Here is a 17,256-nt window from a genome sequence, read left to right as displayed (position 1 = left end):
TGCAGCTCCGGTGCCTGGCGCTGTGCATGTTGGTTGAGGGAAACCTCACTTTTGTGCATCTTCTCTCTCCAGCCTGACGCGGCTTCTTGAGCTGATAGCACGTGCAGACTCGGCCAGACCTACTCTTCTTCTAGCCTTTCTCCTTTGTTGGGCACTTGCTCCAGGGTGTACCCACCTGTGACACATACAGGCGCCCCCCGCCCTTCTCTCTTGATGTGTCAGAGTCTTCCTTTTGCCATAAGCAGCCCAGCGCTTCCCTTTGCTCCCTGTCTCTGGCCCTGCTAGGCAGGCTTCATCCCCTCCCCACGGTGGCTCTGGCTCCCTCCTGGGTCTCTGCAGTAGGTTCACCTCTGGTGCTGCCTCCCATCCTGCCTCCTGTCAGGCTCCACCTTGTGCCCCACCCTCCACAGATGCTCTTCTTCCCACCACAGGCTGTGCCCCCCAGCTGGGCACCCCCAGCTGCAGTCTTGCCCGGGCTGCCCCATGTGGCCTGGCCTGTGGAGGCTTCTCTGTCCTTGTTCACCTTGAGGCCCCTCTCCCTTTCCCACTTCTCTCCTCCGCCCTGTCCTCTGAGTCCTTCAGAAATCGGCCTCTGCTGCTTCTGGTAACACTTGAACATGACTTTTCAAATGTTTTCCTTGGATTGCAACAAGTTATGTCTTTGTCCTCCCAAATACTTTGTTTCCCAAATAGCTCAAGGGGACAGCTGTCTTCCTCACTCCTTGTACCACTCAGGACCTGGTTTTAGGCTGTAGCAGATGTTCATTAGGTGTTTGTTGAATGAATGGGACTCTTTTACCTGTTTGTGCCATTTGATGAAGTGTTTTTCTCTTACCAGTGAAGTGTATCTCCCAGCTTACTTGAAGCTCCTCAGAAGTTTACTAAAAATTGGCTGTATGCTTTCTCTGTATACTGGTACTGACTACATCAGCGCTGCGAGGGTGGGGCGGGCACAGGGAGAGTAAGGCTGACCTGACCCTGTCCTTGGAGGCTTTATGGTCAGGTATGTCAGTTCTCAAATTTTGTGGTCTTGGGACCCCTTTCTGCTCTTACAGATTATGAGGACCCCAAGGAGCTTTCATTTATGTGGGCTATTAATATTTAGTGTATTAGAAATTAAAACTGGGGAATTTTTTTTAAAATTAAAATTCATTTAAAAAATAACAAGAAACATATTACATGTTAATAGAAATAACGTTTTAATGAGAAATAACTACATTTTCTAAAACAAAAATAATTAGTAAGAATAGCATTATTTTATGTTTTTGTAAATCTCTTATATGTCTGGTTCATTAGAAAAGACCCTGGATATTTCATCTGTTGTGATGATTTGGAGGGAGGGAGTATGGAAAATTGGTCTGACACAGATACATAGTGGTTGGAAAAGAGAAGAGGGTATTTTAATAGCCTTTTTAGAAAACCATGGATATTCTGATACTTGACCAGAACTCAACAGGGGGCAATTTCTGAAAGGTTAGTTGCAATGTGGAATCTGAAACTGTATCAATGAACTTTTCATACTGTTACATTAAAAGTCATCAGTCTGTCTTGCCCTTTGAATAGCTCATTTGCTCAAGCATGATGTTGTAACATCGTGCTTTGGTCGTTTGGAAAATACTGGCTTCCTGAGTTAGGCAGATTTTCTAAATATTGGCACACGACATTATACAGTATTTTTTTAAGAATCATATTTGTTAATATCACCACTGATCTGGTCAGAAAAATCTTTCAGTATTGGGAAGCCATCCAGTTTCTGGTGGCTTGTTGAGTTTTCCAAAAGTCTAATTTTTATTCAAAAACTCAAAATTTTTAGCTGCTGTTGGTGTTGACTTGGAGTTGAGCACGCGCGCGCGCACATACACAAACAACTAAAACAATTTTTCTTAAAATACTGAAAAAACAACTTGAATTTCATCATTTGCAACAAATGCTATCAGTTTATTTTTTTGGTTTTTGGGGGGTTTTTTTGAGACAGAGTCTTACTTTGTTGCCTGGGCTAGAGTGCCACGGCGTCAGCCTAGCTCACAGCAACCTCAAACTCCTGGGCTCAAGCGATCCTCCTGCCTCAGCCTCCCAAGTAGCTGGGGCTACAGGCATGCGCCACCATGCCCAGCTAATTTTTTCTATATGTTTAGTTGTCCAGCTAATTTCTTTCTATTTTTTTAGTAGAGACGGGGTCTCGCTTTTGCTCAGACTGGGCTCGAACTCCTGAGCTCAAGAGATCCTCCTACCTCAGCCTCCCAGAGTGCTAGGATTATAGGTGTGAGCCACGGCGCCCAGCCGCCATCAGTTATTTTTCTAGAAATGACAGGCATGCTTCTTCACGAAAATATGTCAGTACCCACAGGGTTTTTATCAGTCATTCTTTCAAGTAAAACGCTCTGTGTAGAACGTGGCCAGTTTAGCTCACAACTTAGTCACAAGGGCCTTTCCTTCGATAACCATCATCCTTCAATGTGCAAAAGTGCTTGGTGCATACTTCCTTTTTTTTTTTTAATTGTTATTTTTTTGAGACAGAGTCTCACTCTGTTGCCTGGGCTAGAGTGCTGTGGCGTCAGCCTACCTCACTGCAACCTCAAACAATCCTCCTGCCTCAGCCTCCCGAGTAGCTAGGACTACAGGCATGTGCCACCATGCCTGGCTAATTTTTTCTATATATATTTTTAGTTGTCCAGATAATTTCTTTCTATTTTTTTAGTAGACACGGGGTCTCGCTTTTGCTCAGGCTGGTCTTGAACTCCAGAGCTCAAATGATCCACCCGCCCGGGCCTCCCAGAGTGCTAGGATTACAGGCGTGAGCCACCATGCCCGGCCGGTGCATACTTCCTATTTTGTCACACAGAATGTGAAAAGGGTATGTACTCAAGGGTCTAGGTTTTCATAAAATTAATAATTTCTGCTGCTTCATTAAAGACATTCTTAAATGAAAGTGGGCATGAGTCAGCCCCTGACCGCTGGTATACTTGGTGAGCCTTGACGAGTGCTAAGGGGCCAGGAATTTCACCCACCAGTGCGAATATCAACACCGTGCAAAAGGCAAATAATGTCTTACTGCTATTCTGAAGATAGTATTGACCTCATAGACCTCTCTGTAAAGGTCTTGGGGAGCCCAGAGTCTGTGGGGTATCCTTTGACCCACTGGTGAGGTGGAGCCTCAGCCCCACGTGGATCTCGGCTGGGCACACACCCAGCTCTTGCAGGTCTTTTCCAAATATGAGGCCTTTCCTGACCTCCACGTTTAACTGATCTCCCCTTCTATCCCTCCCCTGGCCCTGGGCCTCATCTCCGTCTAGTGTGCTCTGTTCTTCATTTTGTCTGCATCCCTCTGCTGAACTGTAAGCTCAGGGAGGTGCAGAGATTTCGAGCTGTCTTGTTCATTGCTGTATTCCCAGCACTTAGCATAGCATCTGGTACATCAGGGTAGTAGCCTGATAAGTATTTGAATGAATGAGTGACTGACTCTGCCTGGGCCAGTTTTCTGACATCTCCTGACAGGCCCCCGGTCTGTCCTTCCCACCCTGGCTGACCTGTCTGTGCTCTCCCGGCTCCCAGCCAGTGCTGCCCCACACCGCTGTGTGCCTCGTGTGTGGCGAGGCGGGGAAGGAAGACACAGTGGAAGAGGAAGAAGGCAAGTTTAACCTCATGCTCATGGAGTGCTCCATCTGCAATGAAATCATCCACCCTGGATGCCTTAAGGTGAGCAGCCCCTGGGGGCCCTGGCTGTGCTGCTTGACACCCCACCCCAGGGCCTCCGGTGGTGCTGACGCCGAGGGGTGGGGTAAGGCTCCCTCCCTGGATACTGCTGCTGAGGCGGTGGGACGCAAGTGGCATGGTAAATTCCTGGGGAACCTGAGTCTGGGTGCTCCTTGTGTCGAGTCATGAGCCCAGGGCAGGAAGCAGAGGTCTAGAGCAGCTCAGACGCCCAGTATCTTTGAGGGAAGGAACATATGGCACCCTCCCCACACACACCCAGGACGTCAGAACTGTGGAGGGTTCCCAGAGTCTCGGCAGACAGAAAACATGGGCTGCGTGTTTGCACTTGGGCCAGAGGGAGAGACTCCAGGTGGCGGGGCTGCTGGCTAGAGCCCTGGCTCTGGGCTTCTGAGAGAACAGGGCCTAGGCCGGGGAGGGCAGAGCCTGAGACAACAGGTGGTTGCATTCCTGTTCGTTTGCGCCGGGAACCTGTTCCTTCGGTGTGCCCAGGGCAGGGCTACCTTCTCCTGGGTGACGCTGCGCTGTGCCCGCCTGTGCTGTGCCCATCGGCCCCGGGGTCGGAGCCTGCATGTCTGTGTGTGTCTCACAGAGATCTGGGGGGGCTGCCCAGAATGATAGTCCAGCTGTGAGGCGACCACTTTCCCTCAGCAGAGGTCGTGGGAGTTTGGACCCTCACTCCCCCATGACAGTCGCAGGCAAACACGCCACTCCAGAGGCGGTGCTGTCATGGCCTTGGCTTGGAAGTCAGCCCTTCCCTCTCGTTTCAATTGCTTGGTTATTTGTCTCTCTTTCCCAGTTCATGTGCTCTGTGTGGGCGGTGACAGCCGCGTCACTGACTCATTCACACCTGGCACCCATAGAGTTCTCTGGAAGGTCCTTTCTGTGTGCCAGGCTCTGAGCTCATAGCTTTACCTGGGTCATCTCATTGAAGTTTTGCAAATCACCAGTGAGATGGATACGTTGACTCCGTTTTATGGACAAGGGCACTGGCCCGCAGAGACTGTCACTGGGAGGCAGAGGTTGAGCATTTGAACCCCGGCCCGACTGCAGAGCCACCTGTCTCCACCAGCTCTTGGCAGCTCTGTATTCTTTAGGCTGGAGATGGGATGGACGTGCCATCAGGAAGGGGGTGTTGATGTTTCTGGCAGACACCTCCAGAGACCCCGTGCCCGGGCGGCCCCTTCCCTCTGCCCTTCCCTGCTTGCTGAGTCCCAGTGTGTCCCTCACAGATTAAGGAGTCAGAGGGTGTGGTCAACGACGAGCTTCCAAACTGCTGGGAGTGTCCGAAGTGTAACCACGCCGGCAAGACCGGGAAAGTGAGTGCCGGGCTCCAAGTCCCAGGGCCAGCCGGGAGCGGGGCGGGCCTGGGCCTTGCCAGGACCAGCCTCTCCCTGAGTGTCAGGCAGGTGGGGTGCTGCGGGCCTGGGGGCGGGCAGGGCACGGCCAAAGATATACAGTTGGTTTGTTCCTTCTCTCTTTTTGGCCTACAAGCAAAAGCGTGGCCCTGGCTTTAAGTACGCCTCCAATCTGCCCGGCTCCCTGCTCAAGGAGCAGAAGATGAACCGGGACATCAAGGACGGCCAGGAGCCTGCCAAGCGGAGGGGCGAGTGTGAGGAGGCTCCCAGGCGCAGGTCGGACGAGCACCCCAAGAAGGTGCCCCCGGATGGCATCCTGCGCAGAAGGTCTGACGACGTGCACCTGAGGAGGAAGCGGAAATATGAGAAGCCCCAAGAGCTGAGTGGCCGCAAGCGAGTACGGACCGGGAGGGGGCTGGGTGGCTGAGGGGGTGGCCTGGCTGGTCCTGGGGGCGGGGGCAGGGGGTGGGGATGGGCCTCTAGCTGCCCGGAGCAGGTCATCCAAGTCCTGAGAGCCCGGCCCAAAGCAAGGAGGGGAAGACCAAGTCACTCCTCTTCCCATCCCCTTTAGGCCTCGACGCTTCAAACGTCCCCCGGTTCCTCCTCTCACCTCTCGCCGAGGCCCCCTCTAGGCAGCAGCCTCAGCCCTTGGTGGAGATCCAGTCTCACTCACTTCCAGCAGCAGGTGCTCCCACGTCGCCCCCACCCCACCCCAGGCCCTGGGGTCTTGCGAGGCCCTCGCTGTCCCCTGCCCTGCCCCACTGGTCCTCCAACTGCTGCTGACTCTCCCAAGGTGCCGCTTCCCAGGTCTTGGCCTAGAGCTGTGGTTCATGGTTCTGGCGCAGGGCCTGGGAAGCTCTGTGACCAGAGCCTTGGTGGGTTGGGATCTTGGGATGGAAGCGCTGGGAATCTGAGTCCCGGAACGTCAGAGGATCCTGGTGGCCCTGCTCCGCCCACTGGCCTTGCCCTCACCAGCCACAGGGTGGCGCCTGGAGTCTCTTCTCCCAGCTCCGGCTCTTCCAGCTTGGCTGGGAATGGCCACAGGCCTGTGCTCCAGAACCGGCTCCCAGAGCCAGGGCTGATTTGAATGAGTGGCTGCTGTTCTCTGGTCTGTCCTGGATGGGAGGTCAGTTGGATGGGAACAATTCGACCATAGTCCGCTACTTCCTTCCAGCTTCTTTCTTGAAAGCAGCAGGCAGGGCCCACCCGTCTGTCAGTCAGACGTGAAGGAGGTGGCATTCATGGGGAAGGCGTCCCTCTAGCCCCTACTCTAGAGACCGTGGGCTCATGGTGGGGTAGAGGGGACCAAATTCCGTAAGCCCCGGGAGCAAGCTCCATATCCTTTCTTTCCTGTGACAGCTAAAACCTGGCAAAGAAGATAAGCTTTTCAGGAAAAAGGTACTGTCTTTGCCTCCCTCCCTGTACCCCGGGCCAGAGTGGTCAGAGCTGCCTGGGCCACGGTCCCACGGTAGAGGGGCGGGAGGCCTTGGGTGGGCGCAGCCCTGAGCCCTAGAGGCTGACCTGCTCTCCCTCCTCCCTCGCACACAGCGGCGCTCCTGGAAGAACGCGGAGGACCGCATGGCACTGGCCAACAAGCCGCTCCGGCGCTTCAAGCAGGAGCCAGAGGACGATCTGCCCGAGGCGCCCCCCAAGGCCAGGGAGAGCGACCACTCGCGCTCCAGCTCACCCACGGCCGGGCCCAGCACTGAGGGGGCCGAGGGGCCGGAGGAGAAGAAGAAGGTGAAGATGCGCCGGAAGCGGCGGCTTCCCAACAAGGAGCTGAGCAAGGAGCTGAGCAAGGAGCTCAACCACGAGATCCAGAAGACGGAGAGCAGCCTGGCCAACGAGAACCACCAGCCCATCAAGTCGGAGCCTGAGAGCGAGAACGAGGAGCCCAAGCGGCCCCTGGGCCTCTGCGAGCGCCCCCACCGCTTCAGCAAGGGGCTCAACGGCACCCCCCGGGAGCTGCGGCACCAGCTGGGGCCTGGCGTGCGCAGCCCGCCCCGGGTCATCTCCCGGCCCCCACCCTCCGTGTCCCCACCCAGGTGCATCCAGATGGAGCGCCATGTGATCCGGCCACCCCCCATCAGCCCCCCGCCCGACTCGCTGCCCCTGGACGATGGGGCCGCGCATGTCATGCACAGGGAGGTGTGGATGGCCGTCTTCAGCTACCTCAGCCACCAAGACCTGTGTGTCTGCATGCGGGTCTGCAGGACCTGGAACCGCTGGTGAGGGGCAGCCCCGTGTCGGGCACTAGGTTAGGGCTCAGGCTGCACTGGGGGTGGCCTGTGCATGCCACGTCCCCACTGGAATCACTCATGAGACTCTTCCCTTCTAAGCCCCAGTGCTGCTTAATTGTGCTCTGTAGATACTTCCTGGTGGCTCTTGCGGTCCTCTCAGTCTGGTCTTGTCAGAGGAGGAGACCCTGTTTTGCTTCCTGATTTAGCTCCCCGGAAGGTGCATTAAGGACCCAATGAGCTTTCGTCTTCAGAGAGTTAGCCTAGGGGAAGAGCACGGGTGCCTGTCACTGACTTTAATCCCAGCTTGATATTTACGAGCCTTGTGGCCTCGGCTGTTCTTGACGCTCGTGTGTGCCCAGGCGTGAGGCCGGCCTCTCGGGCTGGGTGGAGGTGCAGGCCCGGAGGCCATGACAAGCCCACGGTAAATGCTTGGCGGAGAGCAAGTGCCCGCATGTGGACAGGATGGGCACTAAACAGATGGGTCCAGAGGGCTGAGTTAAGGGGCATCCTCGGAGGTTGGTAGGTGGGGGGAGTTACAGCTGTGCAGGGGCTCCCGAAGTGAGCCCCCTCCTCTGATGATGTCCCCTACTGGGCCCATCCCCCAGGTGCTGCGATAAGCGGTTGTGGACCCGCATTGACTTGAACCACTGCAAGTCCATCACGCCTCTGATGCTGAGTGGCATCATCCGGCGGCAGCCCGTCTCCCTCGACCTCAGCTGGACCAACATCTCCAAGAAGCAGCTGAGCTGGCTCATCAACCGCTTGCCTGGTCAGCCCTGGGCCAGGGACCCCCAGTGTATAGTGGTGGTGGTTGGGGGCCATTGCGTGACCACACCCTTTTCTCTGTCCCCCAGGGCTCCGAGACTTGGTGCTGTCGGGCTGCTCATGGATTGCGGTCTCGGCTCTCTGTAGCTCCAGTTGTCCTTTGCTCCGGACCCTGGATGTCCAGTGGGTAGAAGGACTAAAGGATGCCCAGATGCGGGATCTCCTGTCCCCACCCACGGATAACAGGCCAGGTGCGTTGCCAGGGTGGAGCTGTGCCCAAGGGGGTCATGTGGAGTAGGGTGACGGAGCCGCGCTGTTGGATCTGGATTTGACCACAGACCCCAGCTGGTGCATCTGTCCTCCAGCCTTCTAAGGCCTCATCCCCTCCCTGGAGGACACAGGGATGAGTCCCTGCCACTCTGTGCTCAGTGAGCTTCAGGCACAGAGGGGATCCAGGATGAGCCAGAGGCTCTTCCGCACATGGAGACTCTCCTGGGGGCTCTGCGTGCATCTGGCTGCTTCTCTGTTACCTTGTCCTTCGTTGGCTTCAGGCCTCCATGACTGCTGCAGTCAGGGTCATTGTCATTGGACAAGGTCCCAGGATGGACCCAGCGGCTACCTGGGTCTTTGCTCCTCACCAGTAGTTAAATGAGCAGGCCCTAGGGACCTGCTGGCTGGCCTGTTGCTGCTGTGTAGAATGTGGCGCCAGATTTTCTGCTTTTTCAAGAGAATATAGAAATCTAAACTCTGATATGGAATCTGCTAATTTTTAAATGTTGCAGTTCTGATATTGGGGAGGAGTACTTTGTGGCTAAATGTAATCTGGTGTCACATCTGGCTGGTAGGCCTTTTAGAGTGTCATTTCAGCACGACCAGATCACCTACGTCAGGTTGACGGGTTGCCCTCTCCTTCCTGCCCCCCCAGGTCAGATGGACAATCGGAGCAAGCTCCGGAACATTGTAGAGCTGCGCCTGGCAGGCCTGGACATCACAGACGCCTCCCTGCGGCTCATCATCCGCCACATGCCCCTGCTGTCCAAGCTCTACCTGAGTTACTGTAACCACGTCACCGACCAGTCCATCAACCTGCTCACTGCTGTTGGCACCACCACCCGCGACTCCTTAACTGAGATCAACCTGTCAGGTGAGTCGGGAGCCCCCATCAAGCCTGCCCAGCACCCGGTGGGAAGGCCCGCGAGTTTGACATGTGCCGAAACTGTTTGTGTGCCCGCACTTAGGTGGTCACAATGCCAAGTGCTAGGACATGCCAACAAATGAGACAGGCAGCCCAGTCTAGAGGGGAAACACACACTAAACGAAGAAGTCACTATTGGATTTATAATGATTGCTATCAAAAAATAGTGCTAATAGCAGTGGGAGCACGTAACAGTGGTTCCTGACCCAAAACACGGGCTAGCGACAGCTTCCCAGGGGGATGCAGCTGAGCTAGTGCCTGACAGCCATGGTGTGGGGACAGCAGAGGGCTGGGAGGTGAGGGGCCCCAGGGAGCAGGGCTGTGACCCATAATGAATGAGCAGGCGGAAGCTTGTTTTCTGTCTCTGCTGTCATCCGTTATGTGTACCCCTTGTGACCCTGCTATCAAGGGGCCTGTTGTTGGAGAGAAAAAGAAAACCCTACAGTTAGTTGCATTATTGTTGTGTGTCACACACGCTGCAGGAGCCGCACTTGCCCACTTGCTGAGGAGCAGGAGTTGGTTCCGAAGGACGTGGGCTCTGCTGTCCAGTGAGTGAGGCCGACACAGGCAGCGCTGCCGTTGTTAGCTCAGCCATCCCAGTTTTGGATGGGAAGCTTAGGATGGTCCAGATTGGCAATGTCGGGTTTGGATGAGACTCAAAAGATAGAAGAGCAAAGAAAGAAAATTTGGGGGGTTTTTTCCCCCTAGAAATTACCAAGTACTAAAGGACATCCTCACCTCATTCATTTTACATTTTAACAGTGCTGTCATGATGTTTTGCCACATCGATTCACGTGCTCTCTAGGTGTTTGCCTCTCTGTGCGTCCCGCGTGCAGCCTAATAAACGGCTTCTGTCAGCCGTGCCACATACCAGGGGAGGTTTGAACAGGATGGACCTAGGTCCCTAGGAAGCTGTTCCTCATCCTTGTGAAGTTTTGGTGCTAGGATTGTCTCACCCCATGGAGGGAAAGGAGAGAGCTGTAGTGAAGTGAGGCTTCGCCACAGTGACGCCAGCGCAAGGCTCAGTGCCTGAGCTGCAACTGGCGGTGGAACCGCCCTTGGAACTGCGGCCCAAGAGGCATCTTTTTTAAGCTCTTGATAGTATATGAACTCTTTTTGTTACATTCTAGTTGAGTTATTATGGACATGTAGCAGAGATGTCAGGATAAACCCCCCCTCCCGCAGTGAAGTCCTGTGGTGTGTGTGTGTGCGAGAATTGTCTCCTACATTTTGTTTTCCATGATAGATTGAGGTCATCCTGTCGTCTCAGTACACACAGCTCTGTGTTCTTGCTAATAGCTGTTAAGTATATTAAGGCACGTCTCTATACCTGAACTTCTCTAGATTTTTAAAAAAAATTTTCCCCCTCCCATCAGTGTAACTAGTTGAGTTAATGACACAATAAGTCTGTGCCACAAAGTAGATGACAAGTGACACGCTTCAGAATCCCTAAACTTGTTTGGAGGATCTGGTCTCGTGACAAGTGAAGTTGCAGTTCCAGCAGCTATTATTGTTCAGGCTGAGTCGTCATAGACCTATTTACTGGGTGCTCAGGGCGGCCCTTGCCCCGCCCCACCTTATGCTCTTGAGCTCTTTCTTCTCTGCTTACTCTGCCACATTTTAACATAGGAAACCTGTGTTGCAATTTCCTATTCATCAACTTGCTGCCCTGGAACACAGGCGTTTATTATTGTTGTGTCATTTCCCCCTTCTTTTTTTTTCCCTCCAACTTTCTCATTTTTTGGTTAAGTCACTATTACTTACCTTATTTTGACCATGCAATTGTCGGTCACAGTGGACCCAGATAGTGTATTACGACAAGTTTCCTTTTTTCCTAGAGTTTTTGTTTTGCTAGAGTTTTTTGTTTGCTTAGCGTCTAAGCATACTGTACAACAGAACTCCATACTCTCCCCTCCCTGCCCCCAAACTCATCAGTCCCCTGACCAGTTTTTGTAGCCCTGGACTTCTCCTCCTTCCGGACTCCTGCTCCTATCTGGGCTGGCTGCCTCTGCCTGCCGTGCCACTGCCACCACCACCCTGGGGCTTTTCTCCCATCGCCATCCTGGAATTCCCTTGGTCTCTGTCTTGTCCTGGGCACTCTCATTTGATCTCTTATGTTTCTTTGGTTTACTCCTTACATTGGATGGAAGACATCTTCTAGCCCTTGCACGTCTGTGAAAATGTTTTGATTATACTCCCACATTCAGTTGGTATTTCAGCTGGGTACAGAAAGCTAGTTTGGGAACCACGTTGCTTCAGAAAGTGAGAAGTACTGACTGCTCCACTGTCTTCTGCCTTCCGGAGGTGAAGTTCAAAACCATTCAATTGTTCATCTGTAGGTGAATCCTTTCCCTTTTCCCTTTTCTGGCTAGAGTGCAGTGGCGGTGATCATAGCTCCCGGTAACCTTGAACTCTTGGGCACAAGCAATCCTCCTCCTGCCTCAGCCTCGAGAGTAGCTGGGACTATAGGCATGCACCACCACACCCAGCTAATTCCCTTCTATTTTCCATGTCTGTGGCTTTTTGCTCTCATTTCTGGGAGTCTTCCCCCTACTTTATCCTATAATTCATAGCGTGAGTTTTTCATTTCTGATGTTATGCAGGTTGAACCATATGCAATTCCTGTTTTGTTTTAAGAGACAGTCTTGCTCTGTTGCCCAGACTGGAGTTCACTGGTACAATCACAGGTCACTGCAACCTCCAATTCCAGGGCTCAGGTAGTCCTGCCTCAGCTTCCTGGGTAGCTGGCACTGTAGGCATGTGCCACCACACTCAGCTAATTTTTAAATTTTTTATAGAGTCAAGAGTCTTGCTGTGTTGCCCAGGCTGGTCTTGAACTCCTAGACTGAAGCATCTTCTTCCTCAGCCTCCCTAGTAGTTCTGGCCCCCCGTGGTCCCAGCTATTTCATCCCCCCACGGGGAAACTCTGTATCCATTAACAGTAACTAAGTTCCCCTTGCCCCCAGCGCCTGGCAACCACTGTCCACTTTCAGTTTCTAAGAGTTTGACTACTTTAGATACCTCATATAGTGGAACATTTTCAAAAATAGTACAGTGAAGTTTTTTCTATTAGTATACTAATAGTATGGGAATAAGCATATTTTAACATACTGGCAAAATCCCTATTACACTACTTAAACCTAGTATTGAGTTTTTAGGAATATGATTTTTCTGAAGGAGTTTCATGATACAACATCCATCGTTTGACTTTTGCAGTAAGATTATAAAGAGGGTCAGCCACTGGAGGTAACTATTTATAGGACTAATTAGAAGATTAAGAGCTGCCCTTTGACAAAATGAGATGTAACCTTTTGAAGTGCCTTTTTGTTGTCATCCTCATCAGCTTTCCCAGTCTTCTGCCTAACTTCCCGGGCCTCATTTGTTAGTGGCTGTGCGTGTTGTGCAGTTTTCCAGCACCCTGTTCCGAGTTCATGAATTCCTACTGCCTTACGGAGACTGGGTTGTATTTACGTTGTCTGAATTATCCATCCAAGAACTGGCGAGGGCCTGTGTGAAGACTGCGTGCTCCCACGCAGATATGGTTTGAAAGGGCTGGTTATACAAAGGCGGTCAAGTTCCTTGGTGACTGTGTGGTGCTTCCTTGCACACCACCTCCTCCCCTGCAGGGAATCTGATGACGTGGGGACAGCACAGGCTTCCTGTGTGACACCAGTTTGCCTTTACGGTTCTTATTCTCACTCAATTTAATAGAGAAATGAATGTGTTGATAGGAGGGGTGATAGGCCAAGGACTCAAACTTTGTACCATTAGAGAGTAAAGTAGGAATCATTTGTCCCTCCCAGAGTCTCAGTCGGATGCTGAATTGGGCATTTAATCCAGTTGACTGTGGATTCAGTTCTAAAAGTATGAAGAAAAAGTAGAAATTAATACAAACACACAGAGGGCGTGTCTGCCGATGAGGCCCATCTAAATTCTGCTTTTGCTCCCCAGCCCTTCTAGCAGGCTGCAGGTGGACCCTTAGCCATGCCTGGGGCAAAACCACTCACACGAGTGCTGTGCATCACTCCACAGCCTGGGGCCCGCAGGAGCAAAAAGGATCCCAAGGTGCCCTTGCTCTGACCCAGAGATTCCCTCCTGGGAATTTATCTGAAGGGAAGAGGCAGATAAGTGCAGAGCAATATATTATTTATGTGAGAATATATACATATAAAAAGGCAGCTGTGGGTTAAGATTACAAGTGATTTTCACTTGGTACAGTCTGAATGCTTTCCAAGCATATATTAACCTTTATGATTGGTGGGTGAAACCCTTCCCCATTTGAACAGGAGAACTTTTAAGCAAATACCATTTTTGTTAGGGCAGCAGGGGCTAGAATGTGCTAGAGCGCTCTGTCCTGTCCCCATTGCTGAGCGTCTGGGGCCTTCAGGTCCTTACCTCTCCTCACATCGTTTCCTCTTCCCTGCAGACTGCAATAAGGTCACTGATCAGTGCCTGTCCTTCTTTAAACGCTGTGGAAACATCTGTCATATTGACCTGAGGTACTGCAAGCAAGTCACCAAGGCAGGCTGTGAGCAGTTCATAGCCGAAATGTCTGTGAGTGTCCAGTTTGGGCAAGTGGAAGAAAAACTCCTGCAAAAACTGAGTTAGTCCTAGGACAAGGATGTAAATACGGGGTGGGCAGGGAGGGGAGGGCACAGGGCCGGGGAGGGGGAAAGACTTTACAAAAGAAGAGGGTTTTTATTTTCCATTTGGAACTTGGAACAACAGACCACAGAACGATTCCATTTTGCTAGTCTTTGCAAGGAGAAGCCATTCAACCACCCCTTTTGGGGATGAGTGAGCCGGACACCTTTGGTCTTTCTGAATCGTAATTGCACTGCTTTCTGGACCATTTCTAAGGCGGCCTTTACAAGAAGACATTCCCGTCAGAGAGGAGGATGGACTTTGGAGAAATTCTCTTATTGAAGCGTGAGCTTAGGAGTTTTTGTTGTTGGTGGTGTTGTTTTGGACACCTCATTCCTTGCAACTCCAAGGTTTTTGGTGTCGCGATAAAGTGGACCACACACCACATCTGCTGCCATCTTGAAACTTTGTGTTTTTTTGTTTGTTTGGTTTTGTTACATCTTACATTATGCAGAACTATTTTTGTACAAATTGTTTAAAAGTTATTTATGCAAGGTTTGAATGCATACCAGTGTTTTTATTGTTTTGAGATTGCCAATTTTCCTGATTTCCTCAAGGTAGGAGAGAACTTAACCTGTACTTCATTGACACAACCCATCTACAAATGTGCCCAGATCTGACAAAGTGGGCTAAGACCTTCCACTTAAAAGCATGTTTAACTGGAAGTTAAGAGCCGCCTTTGTACGTCAAGAAGTTACACGAGCATGTTGTGGATAAATGTAAATTATAGTCGAAGTAAGACACTTTGCGCCAAGTTTCCTCTATGTAGAATTCACTTTTCTCAGATTTTAAAATTTCGACTTCAGCCTTTGCACTCAGGAGGGTTTGCTCCAGCATGAGCTCTTGTACTCTACATAGATCTAATTTACACCGTGAGTCAAGAAGTAGAATAAATGCTCCCACATAGCCTTTTTTTTCCTTTTTTCTCTCCTTTGAAGTGTGAGTTGAGTTCTCATTTAGGTTTGTAACATGGCTATTTCCTAGTTGTAAAGTTCTGCATTTATAAGTGCCATTGTTGTAAGGTGGTGTTTCTTAGACCTTCCCTGCTGCGGTTTTACCTTTGTTGAATTTGTATAAACAATTGTACAAAAAAAACCACTCTTGAACTTTGAGGGTTTCTGTTCTAGGAGTGGACTAGAGTCAGAGTCTCAATACTAGGTTAGTATACATTGTTCAAAGCCAAAAACAGCACAATTTCTCACTCACCTGAGAAATGCAGCAGCCCCGTGGTATGTGACTTTCCTTTTTCTTCTTCGGAAAGATCTTAACTGTTTCTTGCTAATTAAGGTAATAGGAAAGAACTATGCCAACAACAATGGGCATACGTAGGAATTAGGTACAGAATTCCTTAAGGGGGCAGGGTGGCTTACCTGTCTGGGTGCCTCTTGCCACACCTGTACAAAGTAATTTCTGTGGCCACTTGCCATTACCCAAGGGTTACTCAGATTTGGGGGACTGAGTATCATTTACTCAGCCTCCCAGTGGGGAGAGGCTACCACCTTGCACCAGCAGCCTTGGGCCATGGTGGCTGCAGGAAATGCCTGGTTCTGAGGTAGCGTCCCCAAGTGGCAGATACAGAACCCAGCAAGAAGTAATTTTAAATTACAGAATTTTTTTAAAGACAGCAACATCATTCACATACACAGTGAAGCTGAGGATTCAGAAAGTAACCAACTTCCTCAATAATCAAGAGCAACATTAAGACCTTGACCCTGTAGGATGTGCCTTTCCTGCTAATGATTAAGTTTTATATTTGCCCCAGCAAACTGGTTTTATTCAGATGGGACAAAGATCCCATGCAGATCTGTCTCCTGTTGATTTAAATCCAGAGACCCTTTCTGACTCAAACTGAAGATATCTGAAGCCATTGTACCCCAGAATTTAACTGAGAGGATCCACTTACCTCAATTAACATTAGTTAACACTCCATGGTTTATTTACAAAAATGTGGCTTCCCTTTCCGGGCCTGATCGTTCAACACACAACGAAAGGTAAAGTTTGTTCTCTTGGCGGTGTTCTCTGGAGATGGGGGACAGTTAACCCTGCTGTCCAGTAAAGTCGTCGTCTTGAGAATTGCTTTAAGGGTAATCATGGTTTTCTGGTGAACAATTCTTGCAGTCACTCATTAGCCGCTAACACTGAAACTTGTAGCTGCAGCTGGTTAAGGGACGTAGGGACGCTGGGGTTAGAGGACAGTATTTCTCCTCTAAGGTTTCCTGGAGCACACGGGTCTGCTAGGGAGGGGCTGCCAAGGCTGGGACCCAAGCCACCAGAGGGGCACAACAAAGCAAAGACATCACAACATATATTCAGGTTTAAGAGATACCACAGTGGGCAGTGCAGTGGTCACAGATGAACTCCCCCTGTAAGTACCGAACAATCCAATAAGATCATGTCTTTGTACAGGTTTATTTTTAAAATGAGCTTCAGATGAGGGCACCTAAATTAAATGCTACAAGCAGCTGCTCTTGAACCCACATGCCATCTCTGATGAAGTCATGAAAGGACCATAAGCCTGAAGGAGTGCTTGCTGTGTTAAATCACAACGTAATAACCTAGAAAAGAGGCACTGTCCTTTTCTCTAGGGAGTCTGATGTTTACAAAGAAAGATACTATGGTGCCTCAAATGACATCCTTTCATATTGTGAGGATGGGACAGGGAGATATATTCCACTGTGGACTTTCAGAATGTTATCCATATCATGTGACCTACTCAAAAAATTTGCTTCAAGAGGCATGATGTGCCACTTTTTAAAAATGCAGATTCCAGGGAAAAATGTTTTGTCCTCTGCCAAATAAGTCAGTTATTCCAAGTGTCAAGCTTATACACTAAGAATTTTTCATCTGGTCCCTAAACGGTTACTTCAAAATGCTATCCAAAAAATCCACCACTACGTATTTTTTCTCTTACTCTAATATATAAATCCAAGAGGAAACATTAAACAAGGTGTTTTAAGCTGCGACTATGTACAAACAAATCTGAATATTTGAATTTAACTTTAGACAAAACCAGCACCTGCTTAGCTTCTACTTAAGTTTGCTTCCTATCACCTGCTATCCTGTATTTAAAGATTTCCCACCATCAAGTTAGCGTTAAATTTCCAGAGTCTCCTGAAAAGTACAGACAAGGGACAAGGGCCCATTAAGTTTTAGCAGCTCAGGTGCTGCTTCTATTGTGAAATAATGATCTGCTCAAACTAGTGACCACTAATTGCGTTAGGCAAACACCTGGTCTGGGCTCTACTGCCAAACATGAGAGACAGGTATTTGAAAATACCCCCGAGGCCTTGATTTACATTCTTTGACCCTTAAATCCAGAAAAGGCTGAAGGGCATGTTGTCAC

General features: G+C 50.4%; 1 protein-coding gene across 1 annotated transcript in view; it reads left to right on the top strand.

Annotated features, from left to right (window-relative positions):
• The window catches only part of KDM2B (lysine demethylase 2B), a 113,125-nt gene extending 98,718 nt beyond the window's left edge, over positions 1-14,407 (top strand). Inside the window, exons 14-23 of the mRNA XM_045534877.1 lie at positions 3,553-3,696; positions 4,944-5,030; positions 5,206-5,466; positions 5,641-5,754; positions 6,429-6,467; positions 6,618-7,297; positions 7,915-8,078; positions 8,164-8,325; positions 9,000-9,218; positions 13,696-14,407. Coding sequence (XP_045390833.1) covers positions 3,553-3,696; positions 4,944-5,030; positions 5,206-5,466; positions 5,641-5,754; positions 6,429-6,467; positions 6,618-7,297; positions 7,915-8,078; positions 8,164-8,325; positions 9,000-9,218; positions 13,696-13,877 — 2,052 coding nt within the window. The 3' untranslated portion in view covers positions 13,878-14,407. The remainder of the gene's footprint in view (positions 1-3,552; positions 3,697-4,943; positions 5,031-5,205; positions 5,467-5,640; positions 5,755-6,428; positions 6,468-6,617; positions 7,298-7,914; positions 8,079-8,163; positions 8,326-8,999; positions 9,219-13,695) is intronic.
• Positions 14,408-17,256: the final 2,849 nt, after the last annotated feature.

The sequence above is a fragment of the Lemur catta genome, chromosome 21 (genome assembly GCF_020740605.2).
Source record: "Lemur catta isolate mLemCat1 chromosome 21, mLemCat1.pri, whole genome shotgun sequence".
In the NCBI taxonomy this organism is placed as follows: Eukaryota; Metazoa; Chordata; class Mammalia; order Primates; family Lemuridae; genus Lemur; species Lemur catta.
The sequence above is the reverse complement of the archived record's forward strand: the minus strand, read 5'-3'. Positions and strand labels throughout refer to the sequence as shown.